Raw genomic sequence first — 19,287 nt, 5'->3', positions numbered from 1 at the left:
GGAAAAACTACCTACAGGAGAAGAGGTAGAAGCTCTAGTGAAGAGGAAGTTGACAGCAGAAGCTGACATCAGACGCAAGAGGAAACCAGCATCAAAATTAGCAAAATTTAAAATTGGAGACCAGGTACTGAAGAAAACAACTCCGGTAAGCAAGGCCTGGGAACATGTAACCAAGAAATTGTTTTTGTTATTTGAAGGTCCTTATGTCATCACAGACATAGTACAAGAGAATTGCTATGCACTAGCAGAGCCAGCAACAGGCCGACCAGTAGGCCGTTATAATATAACGCAGTTAAGGGAATACAAGAGCCCTACTACTATGTAAGCAGTACCGACCTAAGCTGCGAATGCCTCGTGATGGTACAAGGTGTAGTACCATAAACAGCTGAGAGCAGTCTAAGTGTAAGTTTCAGACCAAGGATCTGAACTGTACAGAGGAGTAAGTGTATGTCACTGTGATTATGTGATCTAGTACGCCATGTGAGGCGTAGTGCAGCCACTGTAATTTGTAATGTTAAGCGGAGGTGTAATTCCCGCTTGTTTCTGTGTAAAGGTGAAGTAAAATGCCACCTATGCAGATATTTACCCTGTGGTTATGCGGAAGTGTAATTCCCGCTATATTGCTGTATTTGAGGTGAAGTGAAATGCCACCCATACAGATGTTATTGTAGCCTGTGAAGCTACCTGTGTACAATGTGTATTGTATTTATGTATCAGTTGGCTTGCACAATTCCTCGTATGAGTATGAACTCAAATGTCACTAAGACATATATATACAACATTAGACTAGCCTATACCTATGTGAAGCTGTATGTACTGTGTACTAACAAACGAGAAGAAATTAAGCTTATTTAGTGTCGATGTAACTAGGTGGTATGATACCCCATCCTGCTGTGTAGACATATATAAACACTGGCATGCAAAGCATCTCTAAAAGCACATAACCCTTTGCAACTACAAGCAGAGTAATATTATGCAGGTTACCTTGATTTAATGATGATGCTGAGTTATCCAATAGGCGTAGTTATGTTGATGATGAAAATAGAAAATCACTAAATTTTCTAATATTTATAGAAGAACTCACTAAAATTTTAAAACTTCACTATTTTTTTTACCATTTCTGGGATGAATTTAGGGAAAAGAATGATCTTTAGGATTGCATTCTACCCAGAATGCAGATTAGAAAAGTATGCACTCATTTCGCATACAAATCCAATCAGATTTAGTTGAAACATTTAGTTTATTAAACTTTGGATGTCAAGGTATTGACATTTTATGAAATGAAAACACGAAAATTTGAAATCGATGATTTTTAAGAATTTATTGGGAGAAGCCCCTATACGAGAAAATTACGTCGTCTCAACACTATTCACTCGCATCACTGTCATAGTTGCTTGAATAGTATTCTTCGAATGATGTGAAGAATAGCGAAGAATGTGGATCTGAAAAACTCAGGATCTAAGCCCTTTGTCACGAGAAGTGAAGATACTCCGGCAAACAAGTGTCCACAAGCAACTTCGCCTAACAGAAGTTATAAAATTAAAAAAGCAAGAAAATGTTCTTAAAAAAGAAATGAAAAAGATATTGAACATGTGATACCCTATGTTGAAAGCTATCCTGATACAGCATGTTTGTGAAACAGCTGATTTGTAAAAGGAACCTTAGCTACACTGAAGCCAGGAGCCTCAGTAGATTACAAGACTCATGTTACTGATAGTAACCAAGATGAGATGAAATGTGAACATTATTCAACCCAGCGAGACCGCTACGGGATGAAAACACAGTAATGGAAGATGAGAGGAGGAAGATAAAGCCTCTACAGCTGTTGAGCTGAGCACAGCAGACTGAAATTGAAAAAGTTACTAAGTTGGTAATTGTGTAAACCAACGACTTCTCTGTATAGGAGAAGATAATGTAAACAATGTGTAAAAATGCTATGAAATTTTGATTGTATAACTTGTAAACATAATGAAAGGTTAATGGTATGTTATGTAAATGTTATTATATATATATAGTTATATATAAATGTTATATTATATGATCAATTGCTAGTATGTACTATGTAAACATAACAATGAACTATTAATTGTCAGTATGTACATGATATGATATATATTCTTGGATGAAATGTTAACAAGTGTGATGAAATGCAAATGTAAATTGCAAGCTAAATATGCTATAGTTAAATGCAAATATTTTTAATAATGAAATGTAAACATGTAAGTTACAAACATTGAGTAATGAATATAAATTATGTTAGCTATCAATATGTTATAATGAAAAGCAAAACATGTGATGTTTGATATTCAATAATGATACGCTATAATGAAATGTTGTGGTGAAATGTATGAAATCTCATGAAATGAGAACACAAACAAGCAAATGCACTGTGATGCATACTAATCAAGTACGAACTAACAATGTGATATGTTAGTAGCAAGCAAAGTACTAATATTGAATTTAATGGATATTGATAACCAGGCATTGTTATGCAAGAATTGAGATTTAATAATTAATAGTATTTATTTATTTTTTTTTCTAACAATGATGTTAATAATGAGAATGTTATATGTTAAGCTAGGAATTTTAAGGTTAATTTAAGATATTTTTGTTTTAACGGTGACGTCATAGTGTTCCGCGGCAAGTACACAAGTTGTATTGCCTGCAGACACTTGTATTTGCAAGAGTACAAGTACGCACATAGTGATTAAGGTATCGATTAAGACCCGGACACCTATACTTAAGTCAGGTGCGAAGGTTACACCAGAGTGAGCTAGACATAGTGCGGTTCGCAACGATTGTGTACCTAACAGTGATGGGAATAGACGAGTGCTTCCTTGTGGGAAGTGGTGACCTCGCCCCACGCAATCAGCACCGCAAACGCCACGACGCCGTCTCGCGCGTAGTCGTGAGGCAGGGCGGCTGGACGCCGCCACATCAGCAGTTGATGACGTCAGCTGCAGTGCCAGATGCCGTGCTGTCTGGTACAGCATTATCGCCCCACGCCAGACCCCGTCGACGCGTGGTGAACCAGGCCAGGTTTGTTGGTCGTTTTGAGGACAGGCGCCGTCTCGACGCCGCTGTCCGCTGCAGGAAGGAGGAGTCGCAGCAAGGATGCAGTCATCACCGCAGGTGGACGTTGACCCACTGCCGTGACGTGACCTGGAGAACGTCCTATTGTTGACCCACTTGTACATTGCACCCCTTCGAATCCCTTTAGTGAATCATACTCACAGTAAGTAAGTCCTCCCGAGTCCTCCTCAACAGGAGCGGCTCAAGGAAGAAGCAGTCGGAGAGCAGCAGCAGTTCCAGCCTTCGAAGATTTTGCACTGCAAAATCCGTGAACTTCTTCGCGCAGGTCTGTTAGCAGCGACGACCCGATAAAAAGTGTTTAAAAAGGCGCGATTTTCAGGCGCGCAACGGTAAAAAACGAATCGAGGAGGAGAGGTAGTATCTCTCAAGTTGTTTTTTTTTGTTTGTCGTTTGGTGCGCGCGTTGCTAGGCAACGAAGAGTGTTGTGTATTGTGCGACGGAGAAAGGGAAGTGCCAATCACATTGCACCGTTTTGAACAGGTCAAAGAGCACTGTTCAATGTAATTGACAAGGGCGGCAAAATCTGTACTGCAACATGTTTGTTTTGACAGTTTAATTATTTATTATTATTTACGATTTATTTTATTTTTGTTTGCTCTATGTATAATATTATTTATTTTCAGAAACGGCAATATTTGGTTATGTATGTCTATGGAAAAGTGATTCTTTGGATTTTTACCGGACTATTTGAACGAGGTATTGTTGATACCCCTCTAAGGACTAATGGACTTGAAAACTGTAAACGGTAAAATTAACGCCGTAATTTTATTATGTAAATTATTAATTTTAATATTTATGTATTTGAATTTTAAGTGAAATTTTGTTATCCGCGCAATTGTTGCGTTCGGAGTTTACGTTTTCGGTAAGAAATTAGGAGACTGAAACGGTCCTTTTGGCCAATCACGGGCCACCATTTAAAAGTGAGTCTTACTGGTTTTTTTGAGGAAACTAGTAAGAAAGAGAGTTCTACAATGGCCAGCTGAATGAGCGGCAACTTCGTGACGTCGGCGAATTTAAATCCTGAAAATTAGCTATCTAGCATCAGGCATCCCGGATAGTGGATGATAATTATGAACCATTAGGGAGTTCAGAACATTTAAATAGGATTTATCTAAAAAGATAAATATCATAGGAGTGATTAACGTGAGTAACAAAAGTGCCCAGATTTTTGTGCCCTAATCTTATGCACGAATCACGAAACTCCCGTTTTTACGTCACATCGTCGCCGAAACTTATTATTAACATTGATTTCATGAATTAAATTGACTTTATAGAGGATTTAAATAATACTTGGACATAAATTTTACGAATTTACACATTAATTAACAGACTCAGTGGTCCTATAGATGAGAGGCTCTGAGCTCTGCCGATGATTTTGAACCTATCTAGCCGAGGTAAATTGATTTAAGTTCCCAAAAAAAAAAACATTAATTAAAAACTGTGTAGTGTCAACGAACCCGAATTAAGACTTTTGAAAATATTTAAATGTGCGCAACATAACTCCTGGTAATTGAACTTTTATTGAATTACTATGATGTCACCGTTAAGTTAGGTTGTTGTTTTGGATATGAATAATAATTAAATATATTAATAAGATTGAAATCTTTTAAATCGTTTTTACATTGGAAATAAAATAATTCTATATTTAATATTCACAGTGTTGTGTTGTGTTATTTGTAATTCCACCTACTCCAGTGTGTATTTATGTATGTTCCATATCAATCAAATAACACCTAACTGTGACTTACCTTATGTCAACATTACCAGTGAAGAGTCACACAATTTAAGAAATCTAATTTATTACACAGTTTTATTCAGCCCAACGTTTAAGTGTGTGTGTGGAGCCTACTAAGCAGCACGAAAGTAGCTCTACATATTTAATTGGCTACCCTAGAGGGGCCTAAACAACTAAGAAGGTTCCCGCACAATATATAAATACATATAAAAAATATGACGATTGATAACAGGGTATATACAAGTGTGGAGAAACATGCTGGCTATTTTCCCAATTAAATAGGCCTACCAAATGGTCAAGTAGTACTACCTATTTTTTTTTGTTACTTTCACATCAAAGTGTGATCACCTTGACCACAACCATACAAAAAGAAAAAATAAAAACACACAACACACAAAAAGTCACCTTTTTCGGCAATGTTCAGCACTCTTGATTCACATATTAATACTAGTGGGGTAGATAGATATAAATATTAAATACTCAAAAATACCATTTTCAGAATTTTATTTTACAAAGAAACTCTCACTATAAAAAAAATTACTGTCTTTCCTGAGGATCGCGAGCATCACATCCATCTGCCTGCAGCAGAGCCAACACTGCAGTTGGCTATCTTCTGGAGGAGGAGCTCTTCTCAATTTTTTTGAGTAAGTGCTTTAATGAATAATTCAAAATAAAATTCTGAAAATGGTTATTTTTGAAGGTAAAAATGCATATCTTTTCTCCAAATTAACCCTTAATCCTGATGGCATAATCCTGTATATATTGATCCTGCGATTCATGATGATTGCTGTTTTAATTTAGTATGTAGAAAGTTCCTGAACATTTCAAAAATTTGTGATATAACAATGAATGATGATTATAAGTTGAATACGAAAGAAAAACAATACCTTTAATAATTTCTTTGGATTGTAGTGAGTTTTTATTTTGCCACAATTTTTCAATGCACTAATTGAAAACAGCAAGTGTCATGTACCACAAGAACATTCGATCAGGATTAAAGGATAAACTTCGATATGTGATAGGGAATAATTTTCATCCTACTTTATTATTTTTGTCCTCAGTCTTCTCCATTATTGAGTTCCTTAAAATTCAAATAAAATTGAAGAATGCTTTTTTTTTTTGTAAAGTCAGTTCATCAATAAGTACAGTAAGTTGGTAATAAACTATATTAAATTAAAATATATCATCTTGATAAAGGATCATCAAAAGCATGCAAGGATCTCGTTAATAATGATACAATGTGTATGTTAGGGCACAATCTTAGGTTATCGTTGAGCACTACGTAGTAAGACGTAATAAATAAATAAGTTTTATATAATTATTATTTGTATCAAATTGTTACACCACACATCAAAACTTGCATCGAAAAAACAATAAAAATATTGTAACTATTTGTACTTACTTTAATTACATTCTCTATCGATTTTTGAAAAGCAGCTTGCGCAGAGCTATCCAGAGCTATGCTACCTGCCATCTTAATTTACAATTAAAAAACACCGTTCTTGTAGTGTCACAATTACATAAACACTAAATTAAAAGTTTTTCAAATAATATAACCACATCCTAAATTCACAACCACGTGCACTAATTGTTAAACAAATATGGCGATTGGTATCAGGGTGCGTTCAAAGTGTCTAGAAGCATGCTGGCTACTTTCCCAATTAAATACAAAAAGGTCAAGTAGTACACCATATATAATTTAATTATTTATCGTAATCAGGACTTAGGAGTGAGAGAAAAAAATTTACATAAAGCAATAGTTTAAATAAAATATTTTGACGTCATGCCGCCTGCCTCGACAGATCAGCATATCTGGTATACCTTGACCTTCAAAATAAAAAAATAAAAATGACAAATAAAAATTCCTAAAGAAAAATCCCTATTTTGAAGGAAAAAATTCCTGTTTGAGGGGAAAAAATTATGTTTTTAATACAAGAAATTTTTAACTCGAAATGCTTCAAAACACTTTTCCCTTATTAAAAACGAAATTCCCCAATGCAACTTAAGTTCCCCATTCGCAAGCCACCCTATGCCGCTCGGGGCGTGACCTTCACTTTAATTTCCATTGTTGCACTTTTCGTTACAGCCACCATCTTGAAAATCTTTAATTATTATCTTTTTTAAACAGAGATTAGAGAAACTTTTTCTAATCTCTGTTTTTAATGGTAAAATTCTAAAATAAATAAATACAATTTTAATAAAAATGTATTTATATCATGGTATCCTTAGTTTGAACACTGTGGGGTCATTCGATTAACAATGGCAATGGATCCATCCTTCATGGAAGTCATGGCGGGAATTATGTTTTTGTCTGCTGGAGGCTTCGATCGTATTCTCGAAGTCTGGAGGTCATTTTCGTCACTGCTAGAATGTGCTATCAATATAGTTTAATTTTTACTTGCTAGACTGCAGTATCACTATATAGTCATATGTCGTGACATCCGCCATATTGTCGGCCATAGTGGTCACTATACTGAAAATACACAGTTATGAAATTAGAAATTCTGTATAATTTACAAAAATAACAAAAATAAATAAATTAGTAAAAAATTATTGACTCAGTCAATTACCGTCCATGGCTCGATACTTGATCAATATGAAAAAAAGTAATTTGCTTAAAAAGTAGGTACTACTAAAATAAATGACAGGTTCCAGAAAAAATCAACAAAATTGATATATATATATATATATATATATATATATATATATATATATATGTATATTTACAAGAACAAAAACAAGGAAATAAGGAAATTCCTAGTGCTTCTCGATTACTTCAGTCTGTTTGGAAAGCAAAGCGAGTCCTTTACAAGCCTTGTGATGGTCAAATACATCCGGTTGTTGGCCAGGCACATCATATAGGTAGGAAAGACATGTCCATTTGGTGGTCAGGTATATATATATATATATTTATATATTCAGTAGCCAAGAGATCTAAATTTTCAATACTCGGCGAACATTCTAAACAGGTCATGTAGGATGTTAAACGTATAGACCAGGCATCTCCGAACCACGATACCAATCATCATCTGACAACAGACTTGATGATGCTTAATCAACGAAAAGGACATAAATTTGAAAGCACATTAAAAAAGAACATTTGGAAGCAAAATGAAAAAAAGAAGCACAATATAGAAGAAGCACATTTTGAAGAATATTGAAAAAAGGAAGCACATTTAACGAAAAGAAAGCACATTCGATATTTAAAGGAAGCATATTTGGAAGAACATTGAAAAAAGAAAGCACATTCAACAAAAGAAAAGGATATGAAATACACACACCGGACACACAATACACACACCAGACACACAATAGTCTAACAATACGAATGCTGGACACACAATGAACATGCAATACGCACACAGGACACGCAATGGACATACAATACACACACTCACACAGGACACATAATGGACACTCCACTAGGAGCCAGGTTCCTACACAATTTGCAAAGTAGGTCGGGCTTCTGTTTGACCATAAATACGCTAAATCTGAATTAGTTATTGCTTAAAAAAAATGTCCGATGATGAAGAAATTATGTTTTAAAATTATTCAATTTAACAACACCGATTTAATACAAAGAGAAAACTCCGGTCGTTTGACTTTCGGGTGACAGTTAGTACACTGGCCATGATGGCCGTTCGTAAAGTTGCACTGCGTTGCACACATTAGCGTTCAGGTTGCGCGCACTGACGCATATGCCCTGTCACGTCAGCAATGAGGAGTAGTGGTTTGCGCGCCACGTATATAATAAAAGTAAATTAGAAAGCAATGATAAGAGCACGAGATATATTAAATTCGCAATAATTCGTAAGTTATTTAAAGCGTAAACAAACACGGTTACTTTTGCAGCCAAAAACTCTGCTTATATTGGTCGCACGGATTAACATCGTAAACGAAATAGCTGGGAATTGTCGAAATAGTTCGTTTCCCTTTGCGTGCCATTGTAAATACTCCGTTCAAGGAGTTTCGTCTCCAGTTTACGTGATCCGTCACTACTTTGTGTCGTTAAACTAAAATATAAATGGGTCATGTTCACTACACGATACCTTTTTTGTTATGGGCATTTCAAAAATAAATTATTAAAAAAAAAAATTGAGGGTGTGGTGTTTTTGGCGCTGCTTATGTTTTTCGTATATTCTGCTAGATCATGGTTTTTCTTTATTTTAGATTTTTTTTTAACAGGGTTTACACATTATTATTCGTAGAGCATGAATATTATGTTCAGCAATGGTACACTTGTCTACCTGCAGCATCTTATTACGTGTTATATTGTTTACTGTATTATTTTTTAACATTGATAGTAATTACCTTATAAACATATAATTAATTAATCTCGTTTTAACTATCTAATCTTAGGTCTTCAATACCTTTGGTTTTGTATTTGCTCTAAAACACTTTTATGATTTAAAACCCTTTCATTCCCTCTGATACCATATGGCAACACAAATTTTAAACCTCTCTAGTGAATGCAAATATAAAGGAAATTCTGTTTTCCAATGGTTGCCATATGGCCACATCCTCAAAATATATATACATTTTATTAAATTTCTTTTTTTAATATAATTGTAATTCTAGATATATATTCATCCGTATTTTACCTAAGAATATTTTTTTTATTTTCAATGATGTAGATAGTTTGTGATTGATACAATATATTGAGTCTTAATTTTAAATAAAAAATCATATATTTTATAATTTATTTTAAAAATGTTTAAAATAATTTTTATTGTGTTTGAATAGGTAGGCAAAGTGTATTTTTTAAAAATAAAAAAAAACTCATTTATTTTAAAGCTTTCTGCACAGATTCATCAAGAAAAAACTATTTGTATTGTAAGATGGTTAATTTAGTAACACCACTTGAAAATGCTCATTTTAAGTTTTTGTAACATAATTAAAATTAAATGTTGTTTTTTAAGGAAACGTAAGCTTGTCCCTTTGTGCTGTGATTACTATAGTTATTTCAAATAATGATAATTTTTTTTATCTAACAAATAAGTGTTTTATTTAAGGGATAGTTTTTGACATTGAATATGACTCAATTCCATGAATTAAAACAATGCCTGTATGTGACACTCCTTTGAACGGGAGCATATTTTCATTGCTTGCCATTGGATGTTCTTACACGCACACAAGGAGTATTTATATGTATGAAACATACACCACCTCAAACACCAGCTTCTTTATCACCCTGTCAAATATATAGTCAGTTAAATAGGACTGAAAAATTTCCTTTCCAACTTGACAAGGTAGCAACAATGGGATCTGCTATTTCTATTGTAACTCAAGTTCAGGTGACAGTGGTCTCGGGAGAGAGCTCGCGGAGAGGGGGGCCTCGTCATGACGATCCTGTGTGTCGGCATCGCCTGTCTCGACATAGTCCACGTGTGCAGTTCGTACCCTAGCGAGGACTCCAAAACGAGGTGGGTACCTTGTCGGCGCGTTTAGTCTCTATGTGGCCGCGTTCCTGGACGTAGCCTGTGTCTTGGAACATCCTGTATGAGTGAAGGAGGTCAAACATTCTGGAAGAGAGAAGTAGTTTCTTACTTAGACCTTAGTTAATTGTCCACCATGTCAATTTTAAAACAATAAAACTTGCATTGTTGTTAATGTAAAATATCTTTACAAAAAAGTGAAACACTGATGTAAATTGACTATTGGTTTAAAGCCAAATTTGCAGAATTTAGGTATATTACATAGCCAACAGATTTTATTGTTATAACCTTTTTCATCTAACACAGCTGAATTTCTGGTATTACCTAGTTTAGTTTAATCAAGTTTATTGCGCTCAACAGTTTTATTTTTATATGTTTGGCAAAATGTCCAAAAGAATTGGAATCATCTAAGGTGAGTGTTTTAGAACCTCTAAGAGCCACTCCCACCTCCAACTGCACACACCTCAACTCAACATCACAGCCGGTGTTGCAACTGTTTCAACTCACAACACAGTCGAGAAAGTACTTAGTTTTATTGTTGTCTGTAGGAAACACTTGGTAAATTGTCTGGAATGGACTTATTAATTGGAAGCGTTGTTAGTAAATAGGTCCACATGATAAAGTTCCTTGTCAGAATGTCACTGTACACGTAGCAGTTCAGCATGGCGCTGTGTGGCAGGAGCACGGACCACTGGTGGCAGCGCGGCGGCAATGCGTCCAACAGCTGCACGGTGCTGTGTGCTCTGGGCGCGCGCTGCGAGTTCCTGGGGACCCTCGGCACCGGCCCCAACGCGAGGTGGGTGCACGCCCCGTGTCGCCGCAGCAACACGGCTACCCCCCGTGGCCGAGTCGTGACGGCAGCACGCTCCTGCACAGGTTCGTGCAGGGAGACCTGAGAGCGTGCGGGATCCGCGCCGAGCACTGCCCGGTGCACGCAGGCTGCGACACGCCGACGTCCGTGGTCATCATCAGCAGCAGCAACGGCTCCAGGACCGTCGTACACCACAACAAGGACCTGCTGGAGCTCGAGCTGGAGGACTTCACTCGCCTCGACCTCGCCCCGTACTCCTGGGTGCACTTCGAGGTACGCCCTCGACGACTCTCAGCCGCGCGGTGTGGGGCTCGGTCGTCCCACCTCGGCGATCCACGCACATTTAGTGGCAGGCTCAATCCTCGGGGATCTCTGTACGTTCATGCTTCCTTTCGTTTGTCAGAGAAGTGTAGACAGGCCTCGAAACGTGTGACTGCTGATGTGTATCAGCCTCCAAGTCATAGCCCTTGGCTCTGCTGTCGTTACTAGGTAGTCTCCAGTGAGTATGTGGAGCACTGCAGCAAGGCTGTCCAAGTAGAACGCTACCGTCGATACCAAGGAATGCACGTGTGTGTGCGCGTGTGTGTGCGCGTGTGCGTGCGCGTGTGCGTGCGTGCGTGTGTGTGTGTGTGTGTGTGTGTGTGTGTGTGTGTCTATCCAGTGCAAGGCACGGCCCGGAGCAAAAACAGGATTTGGCTTCTAAATGACAAAAAACCATAATTTACAGTCTACCAAATGTTTCAATATGGAATATGGTTGCAATAAAATGAAATGAGAATGGTGATGTTTAAAAGGGTCACATTTTCTGCAGAATATTGTTTGTCTTGAGAGCGGGCCGGACAAGTAGCTCTGCGTCGTGGCAGGGCCGGAACGTGGCGGCGGTGGCCGGGATGATGGAGCACGCCGCTCGCTGGAGCGCCAGCGGGGCCCTCCGCATCTCCGTGGAGCTGGAGAAGGTGAGGCGGGACCCGGACACCAGCGTGCTCCTGCCGCTGGCGGACTGCGTGTTCGTGGGCCGGGACTTCGCCCGCAGCAGCGGCTGGGACAGCGCTCTCCAGGCGCTCCGAGCCGTGGCCGCGCTCACCAAGCCTGGGTGAGCAAGGTTCCCCCCTCCTAGCAGCTGATGATCGTTACTCTTCAGCTATTGATGTACAGACCATTACAAATATTGACTGAAAATTGTCTTTACAGTATCGTGAAACAGTGCAATTTTTGCTTGCCAAGATGTTTACCTTGGGCAGTAACTGGCTTAGATCTAGTTGTATTCATACTTTCGTGTGTATATCCACTTATGTTTTCACTTTTTTTTGAGTTTTGGTTTCCGATCTTAGGGTCACTCATCATTTTACGAGGACATGGAAAATGTAAACAAATATGTAAGTTATCATCTGAAAATTCTAAGAGCATATCCCAGCATGTGAAATGTTGGTTCCCCTACACACGCGTAATAGCCGACAGACGGGCGTGGCGTGTGCGCAGGGCGACGGTGGTAGTGGCGTGGGGGAAGGAGGGCGCGGTGGGGCGCGGCCCCGACGGAGCCGTGGTGCGCTCGCCGGCGTTCCCACCCGCGCGGGTGGTGGACACGCTGGGCGCGGGAGACACCTTCAACGCAACGACCATCTGCGCCCTGCGCGCGGGGCGCTCGCTGCAGGACAGCATCGCCCTGGGCTGCCGCGTCGCCGGGGCCAAGGTGGGCGCGCACGGCTTCGCGCACCTCGCGCAAACGTTCAGCGCCCTCGGTACGGACCACCCTTGGCGTCCCTCAGGCCTACCACTACAAAAGTAAATGTCCTGACTACTGACGAGTGGATTCTTACATCAGGGATCAGAATTGTGTAGGCAATAAAAAGTTTAAAACACCAATTATAATCTCAAACGTTAGGTATCCTGTACACTTGACTTGGTGAAATCGTTTTAAGAAATTTCTGAAGTAAAAATAATTTAAGAACAGCAGAAGGAAATTTGGAGGCTGCAGTCGCTCTGCCAATTGTGTGGATAATAACAACGTGGCAGGGTAACCTGGCCTGAAGGATTGCGTGCAGCACGGCCGGAGGCCACCGTGCCACCACTGTCGCAGTGCGTCGCGTCGTCGTCTTCCACTTGGCCATGTGTCATGATAGTCCTCCAGGCAGTACTCATTAACAAACATTACATCTACTATAATCAACACAAAAATTGTTTTAAGTTGTAAATTATAACAGAATGCATACACATTTATAATGCTGACCTACATTTTGCTCCTAGAGAATTCATTTTATACTTACAGTAAATTAAAATTATAGAGCGTTTAGGTATTTTTGTAGCATTTCTCAGTGAAGAGAGTGTACAGTTTATCACTTTTTATAACAATTAAATAGTAAAGCATTTGAATAAACACAGGAAAATTTCTACAATCACTGCTATAAATATAACCTGTGTCCACAAATTAAAAAAAAAAATACAATCTCAAAATATATATTGTGTAACAAAACATAGAACATTCTGTTAAACTAATGGCTATTATAGGTAAAAAAAATTGTGTCATAGTTTGCTAGTACATCATTGCATTTAGAGTAGGTACCTTGAAAGTTCAGACTAAAGTTTGTTTTTTCAACTTTTTAGTATTTGTTAAAGTTCAGAAAAAAAGTTTGTAATTTTTAACTTTTATATTTGTCAAAGAATGTAACAACCCAGATTACAGCCTTCCCCATCCATCCAGCAATAATAATTTGTTATAAATTTTTTGTCATATTTCAGGTTAGATTTAAAGTTTTTCCTTTTTCAAAGTTATTATGAAAATAATTCTCCGGGTTTATTGTTTTTTATTTTTAAAATTCACAAGTTTATTTTTCTTGTAATTTTATGCTGGCTTCTTTGTGTGGGAAGGAATGCTGACGTGATTTTCCTTCATTTTTTCCACGACCGAGGCTTTGTTTCGCGCGCTAGGCGTGAGAGTCACGGTCTCGGGAGTGGGAGAAAGATACAAAATTGCTGCGTTGTGGGAACAGAAGTAAGCATTTCGTGGAAGCCTCTTTTACCATGCGCCGTGATTGGCTGAAAATTACGTCAGCGAGCCCAGGACACTGCCCGCACGAAGGAAAGGAAGGCTGTAAGATCAGTCATTGTCCGAGCACCGGGCTGAGCGATCGTTGTTCGGGCGGCGGGCCGAGGCCGGGCGATGGCTCAGTGTCATGTATATTTTTTAGGAACAGTTTAACTTTGTTTTGTGCGCTCTGTACGGAAAGTAGTGTAAATTTTGCATAAATAAATAAAACAGGCAATAAACGAACTTCATGTATAAATTTCTTCTTTCTTCGTGACCTGCAACCTGTATGTTCCACTCATCACCAAATTTGAGCTAGCCGGAGGTGGCGAGTGGTGACAAGAAAATGTCATTTCTTCCTGAAAAAAACAAGTATTGATAACAGATAAAAAAAAGTTTCTGTAAATACCTAATTTACTGATCAAATAAATGACATAAATTATCCATACGTCGTACAACTGTGTTCTCCTAGCGACCTCGCTGTGGGCCGGGTCGGCCGAGCAGCGGGGCAGGTAGCTGACCTTGCAGGAGCGTGCTATCAGACCCGCCGGCCTCCGCCACGTGATAACGACCAGTTCCCTGCGCTGCGTGTGTGCGTATATAGGCGGCTGCTGTCCGGCTCCATCGTGCAGGACTAGTTCCCCCAGCGCAGTGACATGGCCGCCAGGTTCTGTGTGAGTATTGGCCGGACTGCCCCGTCGCGGGCACGTTGATGCATCGCATGCAAGCGCTGTGTTAGCGTACTCTTCCGTGTTAGCGTACTCTTCCAGCGCCGTGTTGTTGTCTCCAACAGCACGTGAATCGTTCACAAGATACTTTGTTAAAGCCATATTTTTAGAATTTAATTAAAATTGAGAGTATTATATGCATTCATGTAGCATTGTTTGTAACCTAAAATTTTTTTTGTACGATAGTTCAGTTAAACAAACAGTAGAGACCACGCAGACAAATACCTATCAAGAATGTAATGTGTTTATGAAAACTACCTGAAATAACGCAAGTGGTGTGGCGTACACGTAGGAGAAACAACAAACTTTCTTTAACGTTTAGTGGTTAAGGGCGCCGTCTGCCCGGGCACACACATGGCATGTAAGGCTTCAGGAATAACAACGCTATTACAAAACCACTCAAGATTTTCGAGTGGGGTCTGCTTACGAAAAGCATTAAGAGTACGCCGAGGGCCCGAAAGTACTTTTGATTTTGTATTAAGTTTTTAAATTGTATTTTTAGAAGAGTTAAAATGGCTAAAATGCATGTTTTCAGAGGAATTTTAGGCGTAAAACCACCAGTACAGATTCTTGTAAGCACTTAAGGGACTTGCATTACACCTTTATATTCATTTATCAGCCATACAATGTTACAGTCACCCCTGTAACAACGAGAAGTCCAGAGGCGACACCGCGCTAGAAGCACCAGCCAGTCCCGCCTCGCTAGCACACACACCCCTGACGAGCCCCTCTACTGCCGGGTGATGGGTAGTTGCTGCCGGCAAGCCCTTCAGTTCTCACCCACTCACTGCAAACATCTGCAGTTGTCGACAATTTTCAAAACATAGAAGTGTAATTCATTAATGTATTATTCGACACTTGAAATTGGAGAACCTGACTAATTTGAAAACAAATGAATTATTTATTTTCTTTTATTAAAAACAACAATATGGCTCCATTGTTTCTGCAAACCTCTAGCAGTTGTGACTTTTAGCGTGAGAGAACACAACAAACATCGAAAAGTCTCCCAGGACAACTGTAAGTGTACAGCCATGCAGAATCAACCTAAATTTATGTCAAAGTAAAAACTAAACTTATAATTTTATATTTATTTCAGAGAATAACGAAACATTGAATAGTACCTGTTAATAGAGCGGCCACACTGGAAACCACCTCCTTCTGGCACATCCACTATTCAGTCGCAATGAGCCTTGGTCCTTGCGTAGTTGACATGGCACAAAAACAAACATTTGATTTTAATTATTGCAGACAGCCAATGCATGTGCTGACGCAGGATAAACATGACTTAATTAGAGACAAGATCTTATGGTTGTATTTAATATTTATTTATTTTATTAATTTATTTATTAAATTTGTGGCATACCCATCAACAGTTTTGCAACTTTTGAGGTGGGCACGAACATACACAAATACACAAAGAAAGCAGTCTAATTTTGTTTTTGAAGAGGGTATCAGTGTTGTTTTTCATTTATAAAAGCTGTTTAGTAATACTCCACCAAAAATTTGTATGCTGCATTTTTACAATAAAATAATTTGTAATAAGTTGGTCTTAAATAGATAAATTATGAACAATAAATATAACTTAGCGAACATTTGTTTTGAAAGCGACTCAATAAGAGCTACATGCACTCTGGTACAATGTAGTGTCCAGAAAAAAATAAGACATTCCTCGAATTCCAAACACTAAACGGATAATTTTTTATGATTTGAATTAAACTTTGATTAAATGCTACTTAAATCCATCATATAACAGTCATTTTGGTTTGACGCTGTTTTTTGACATGCTTTTTGGCATTATTTCGGCTATATCGCATTTCACCTTGTAACCTTGTCCTCGGTGATACGTCCATGCAGCATTAGCAGCACTGGTATAGAATGAATAGAAAAAATATGTATATTTTGTTAGTCTCAGATGGGACGTAATTATTTATGGTAATACATCAGTTTCATTTAAAACTGTGTTAAAAGTTTTTTTTTTAACTAGCACGTGAGTTCAGTGACTGAAGACACGACACCTGATATCACTTCTTGAACTAACACTCGCGGTCACCTCGCGCGCCTCCGAGCCGTGTTGCGACACACTGCGTCGCGGGCACGGACCAACTGCGCCAACTGCTGCAGCGAGCAGCGTGACCCTCGAACAATGAGTTGCTACCGCGCTGTTGGCAGATTCAAAATGGGGGAACCATACCACAGGCAGTTAAACAAGGTGTCTACACAAATCTGTGATAACGTTTCCCCAGTTTGCCTATTCAGCAAATATCTGAAGGAAAAAAAAAAAACTCAGCCTCTACCATACCTAGCTCAAACAGAACCTTGCATTAGATATGCCATTTTATAGTTTGACTATGCAATAAAAAATCTGGAGAAAAAAATTCTTTTAACAGTCTGTGTGATTGCAAACTGGAGCATGACATTATACCTTCAAATTCCATCACTGGGGAATTTCCATGTTTTCTCTAGGATTTCAAGTAGATACCCCGAGTTTACCTGGCCAATTACGAGACTATCCAGAATGTGGACATCCTGTTGAATTACGAACTTAAGATTCTCTACCGAGGTCACACTGGCAGGAGCTGCCATTGTGGGTTAGAAATAACATCGGTATTTGACAGTGGCTGGAAACTGCACGGCACAGAGCAGAACTGGGGAAATTTGATCTAAGAACCAGAGCTACACTCGGTAATTTTCTTGACAAAGAATTTCCTGTTTACGGTGTACGAAATAACTGTTTTTTCTTTCCCGACGACGACGAAACTAAACCACCACCTGACGGTTTCAGTTCCAATGCCACTAGCCAGAACCGCGAGCGTGCCCTCTCTTCCGTGCCCCACAGCTCCCGAGGAAACACTCGGTTGCAACTTCCAGGACACGTGTTGCGGGCGAAGGAACATTCAGACTTCAACGTGCCCTCACTATTTTCTGCTAACTGCTTTCAATTGACATATCAAACCATGGGTTGAAATGGGTGGAGTCGTTATGTTTATGCCCCGCAACTTCGAAACACACATTTGAATGGAAAGAATGAGAGCTGCTGTTAGCCAACGTGGTGGATGGATTCGCTCTGCTCCACCCGGTGACGCGATGCGCGGTGGCTGCAGGTGGTGGTGTTGGCAGCCCTGGCGTGTGCGCAAGGACACGGCCTGCTCTTCCCAGCCGTGGTGGAGACGTTCCCCGTCGCGGAGACCGTGGTGCAGCGCCAGGTGGTGGTGGAGCGGCCGCCCCCGCTCGTCGTCCAGCGCCCGCCGCTCATCATACAACGGCCGCCGCTCGTCGTCCAGAGGCCGTCAGTCATCGTCGACACCTGGAAGTGACGCCTGCTCCCCCCACCTGCTCTCCAGTGTATCAGTTACCTCATCGGGCTTTACCCCAGCTTTTTGTTAGACAGCACGTCCAAGTTTAAAGCACGCAATGTCTTTAGTGACCCGACACATTTTATCAACATCATACAAAAATAATTACGAGACTTGGTGACTAGATACCGAGAACTTGTGAACACCAAGGCAGTGCCCCACCATAGCATTAGCGTTCACTAAAAAACCATGTTTCCTTTTAAACATCACTTAACTTTGCTCTTTCAGGAGAAAGAAAAATTGTCTGAGATCAAATGTATTATAGGGCATTAACTTAAATGTTCCCTGCATTTTACATAATTAAGTGCCAGTTTTAAGAGCACAATGAAAGGTCTAATTCAGTGCCACAGCGATACTAGATTATCGAAGGTCACTAGTTTTAATGGGAATACCAAAGGAAAACAAAATAAATAATGTTAAATAAAATGGTATTATAACCTGTTGTAATAAGTTGCTCTGTAGAAAGAAAAAATAAAGATGAGTTTCAGTCTTCTTCAAAAAAAATCATTAGTGAACTGTACGTGTGAAAAGTAACCCACTGGAAAATGGGAAACGCCAGCCGGCAGCCAAGGTCAGAAGTTGTAATACACCGGAAACTATCAGGTTGTGAGAGGCTCAACTAGTGCTGAACCCATGCGACGGTGCATGTGTCACTGTTGCACGTAGTCCGACACTCCACGGTACTTGCGCTGCTGTAGCACGGAGGGCAGGGAAGAGCTGTGGCTGGCTTCAGCCTGTTTTGTACTTGTGTCCACTCTTACAACCTGCACATGTTGTGTTGTGTCTGCCACGCTTCACTTTACTGAACAATCTCCAAGCCGTTACAACTTATCTCCCTCTTTTGTTTACTAATGTGCTGATTGAAAAAGTTCATTACTCACATATTATATACCAGCAGCTAATAGAAATGTTCTGCCAGTTACAGAAAAAGTTCTGCAAAATGAAGAGCTCAACCAAAATTTTACAATAAAAAAAATTATTATACTGTACTGTACTTGAGAATGTAAATTTGTTTAGATATAAATTTTTACATTGATAATTTATTTCATGTAGTACCAATTTTAGTAATAGAAATAAAACAATTTAAACATGACCTACAAAAACAGGAAA

At 39.2% G+C, this 19,287-nt stretch overlaps 2 protein-coding genes across 13 annotated transcripts in view; one reads left to right on the top strand and one right to left on the bottom strand.

Moving 5' to 3' along the window:
- Positions 1-6,685, bottom strand: part of LOC134535113 (MKI67 FHA domain-interacting nucleolar phosphoprotein-like) — a 16,943-nt gene extending 10,258 nt beyond the window's left edge. Inside the window, exons 1-2 of one of the 2 annotated variants that reach the window (XM_063374036.1) lie at positions 2,807-3,863; positions 985-1,442 (exon numbers count right to left, since the gene is read on the bottom strand). Coding sequence is in view for 1 of the 2 variants with exons in the window: in XM_063374034.1 (XP_063230104.1) it covers positions 6,231-6,302 (72 nt within the window). In the remaining variant the exon portion in view is untranslated. Of the gene's footprint in view, positions 1-984; positions 1,443-2,806; positions 3,864-6,230 lie in introns of those variants that run through there. The other variant, XM_063374034.1, reaches the window with a different exon arrangement.
- Positions 4,060-19,287, top strand: LOC134535114 (ketohexokinase-like). 11 transcript variants are annotated; one of them, XM_063374037.1, is made up of 8 exons: positions 4,060-4,236; positions 10,118-10,251; positions 10,943-11,059; positions 11,140-11,347; positions 11,938-12,167; positions 12,554-12,856; positions 14,569-14,770; positions 17,926-19,287. In XM_063374037.1, exons 2-7 carry the CDS (start codon positions 10,169-10,171, stop codon positions 14,732-14,734), a joined length of 1,107 nt encoding a protein of 368 aa, XP_063230107.1. In that variant the 5' UTR covers positions 4,060-4,236; positions 10,118-10,168; the 3' UTR covers positions 14,735-14,770; positions 17,926-19,287. The 11 variants fall into 11 exon arrangements, with proteins under 11 accessions (XP_063230107.1, XP_063230111.1, XP_063230109.1 ...); XM_063374041.1 differs by having other exon boundaries at positions 4,103-4,236; positions 10,123-10,251; XM_063374039.1 differs by lacking the exon at positions 4,060-4,236 and adding an exon at positions 4,541-4,599.

This window comes from Bacillus rossius, chromosome 8 (genome assembly GCF_032445375.1).
Source record: "Bacillus rossius redtenbacheri isolate Brsri chromosome 8, Brsri_v3, whole genome shotgun sequence".
NCBI lineage: Eukaryota > Metazoa > Arthropoda > Insecta > Phasmatodea > Bacillidae > Bacillus > Bacillus rossius.
The sequence above is the reverse complement of the archived record's forward strand: the minus strand, read 5'-3'. Positions and strand labels throughout refer to the sequence as shown.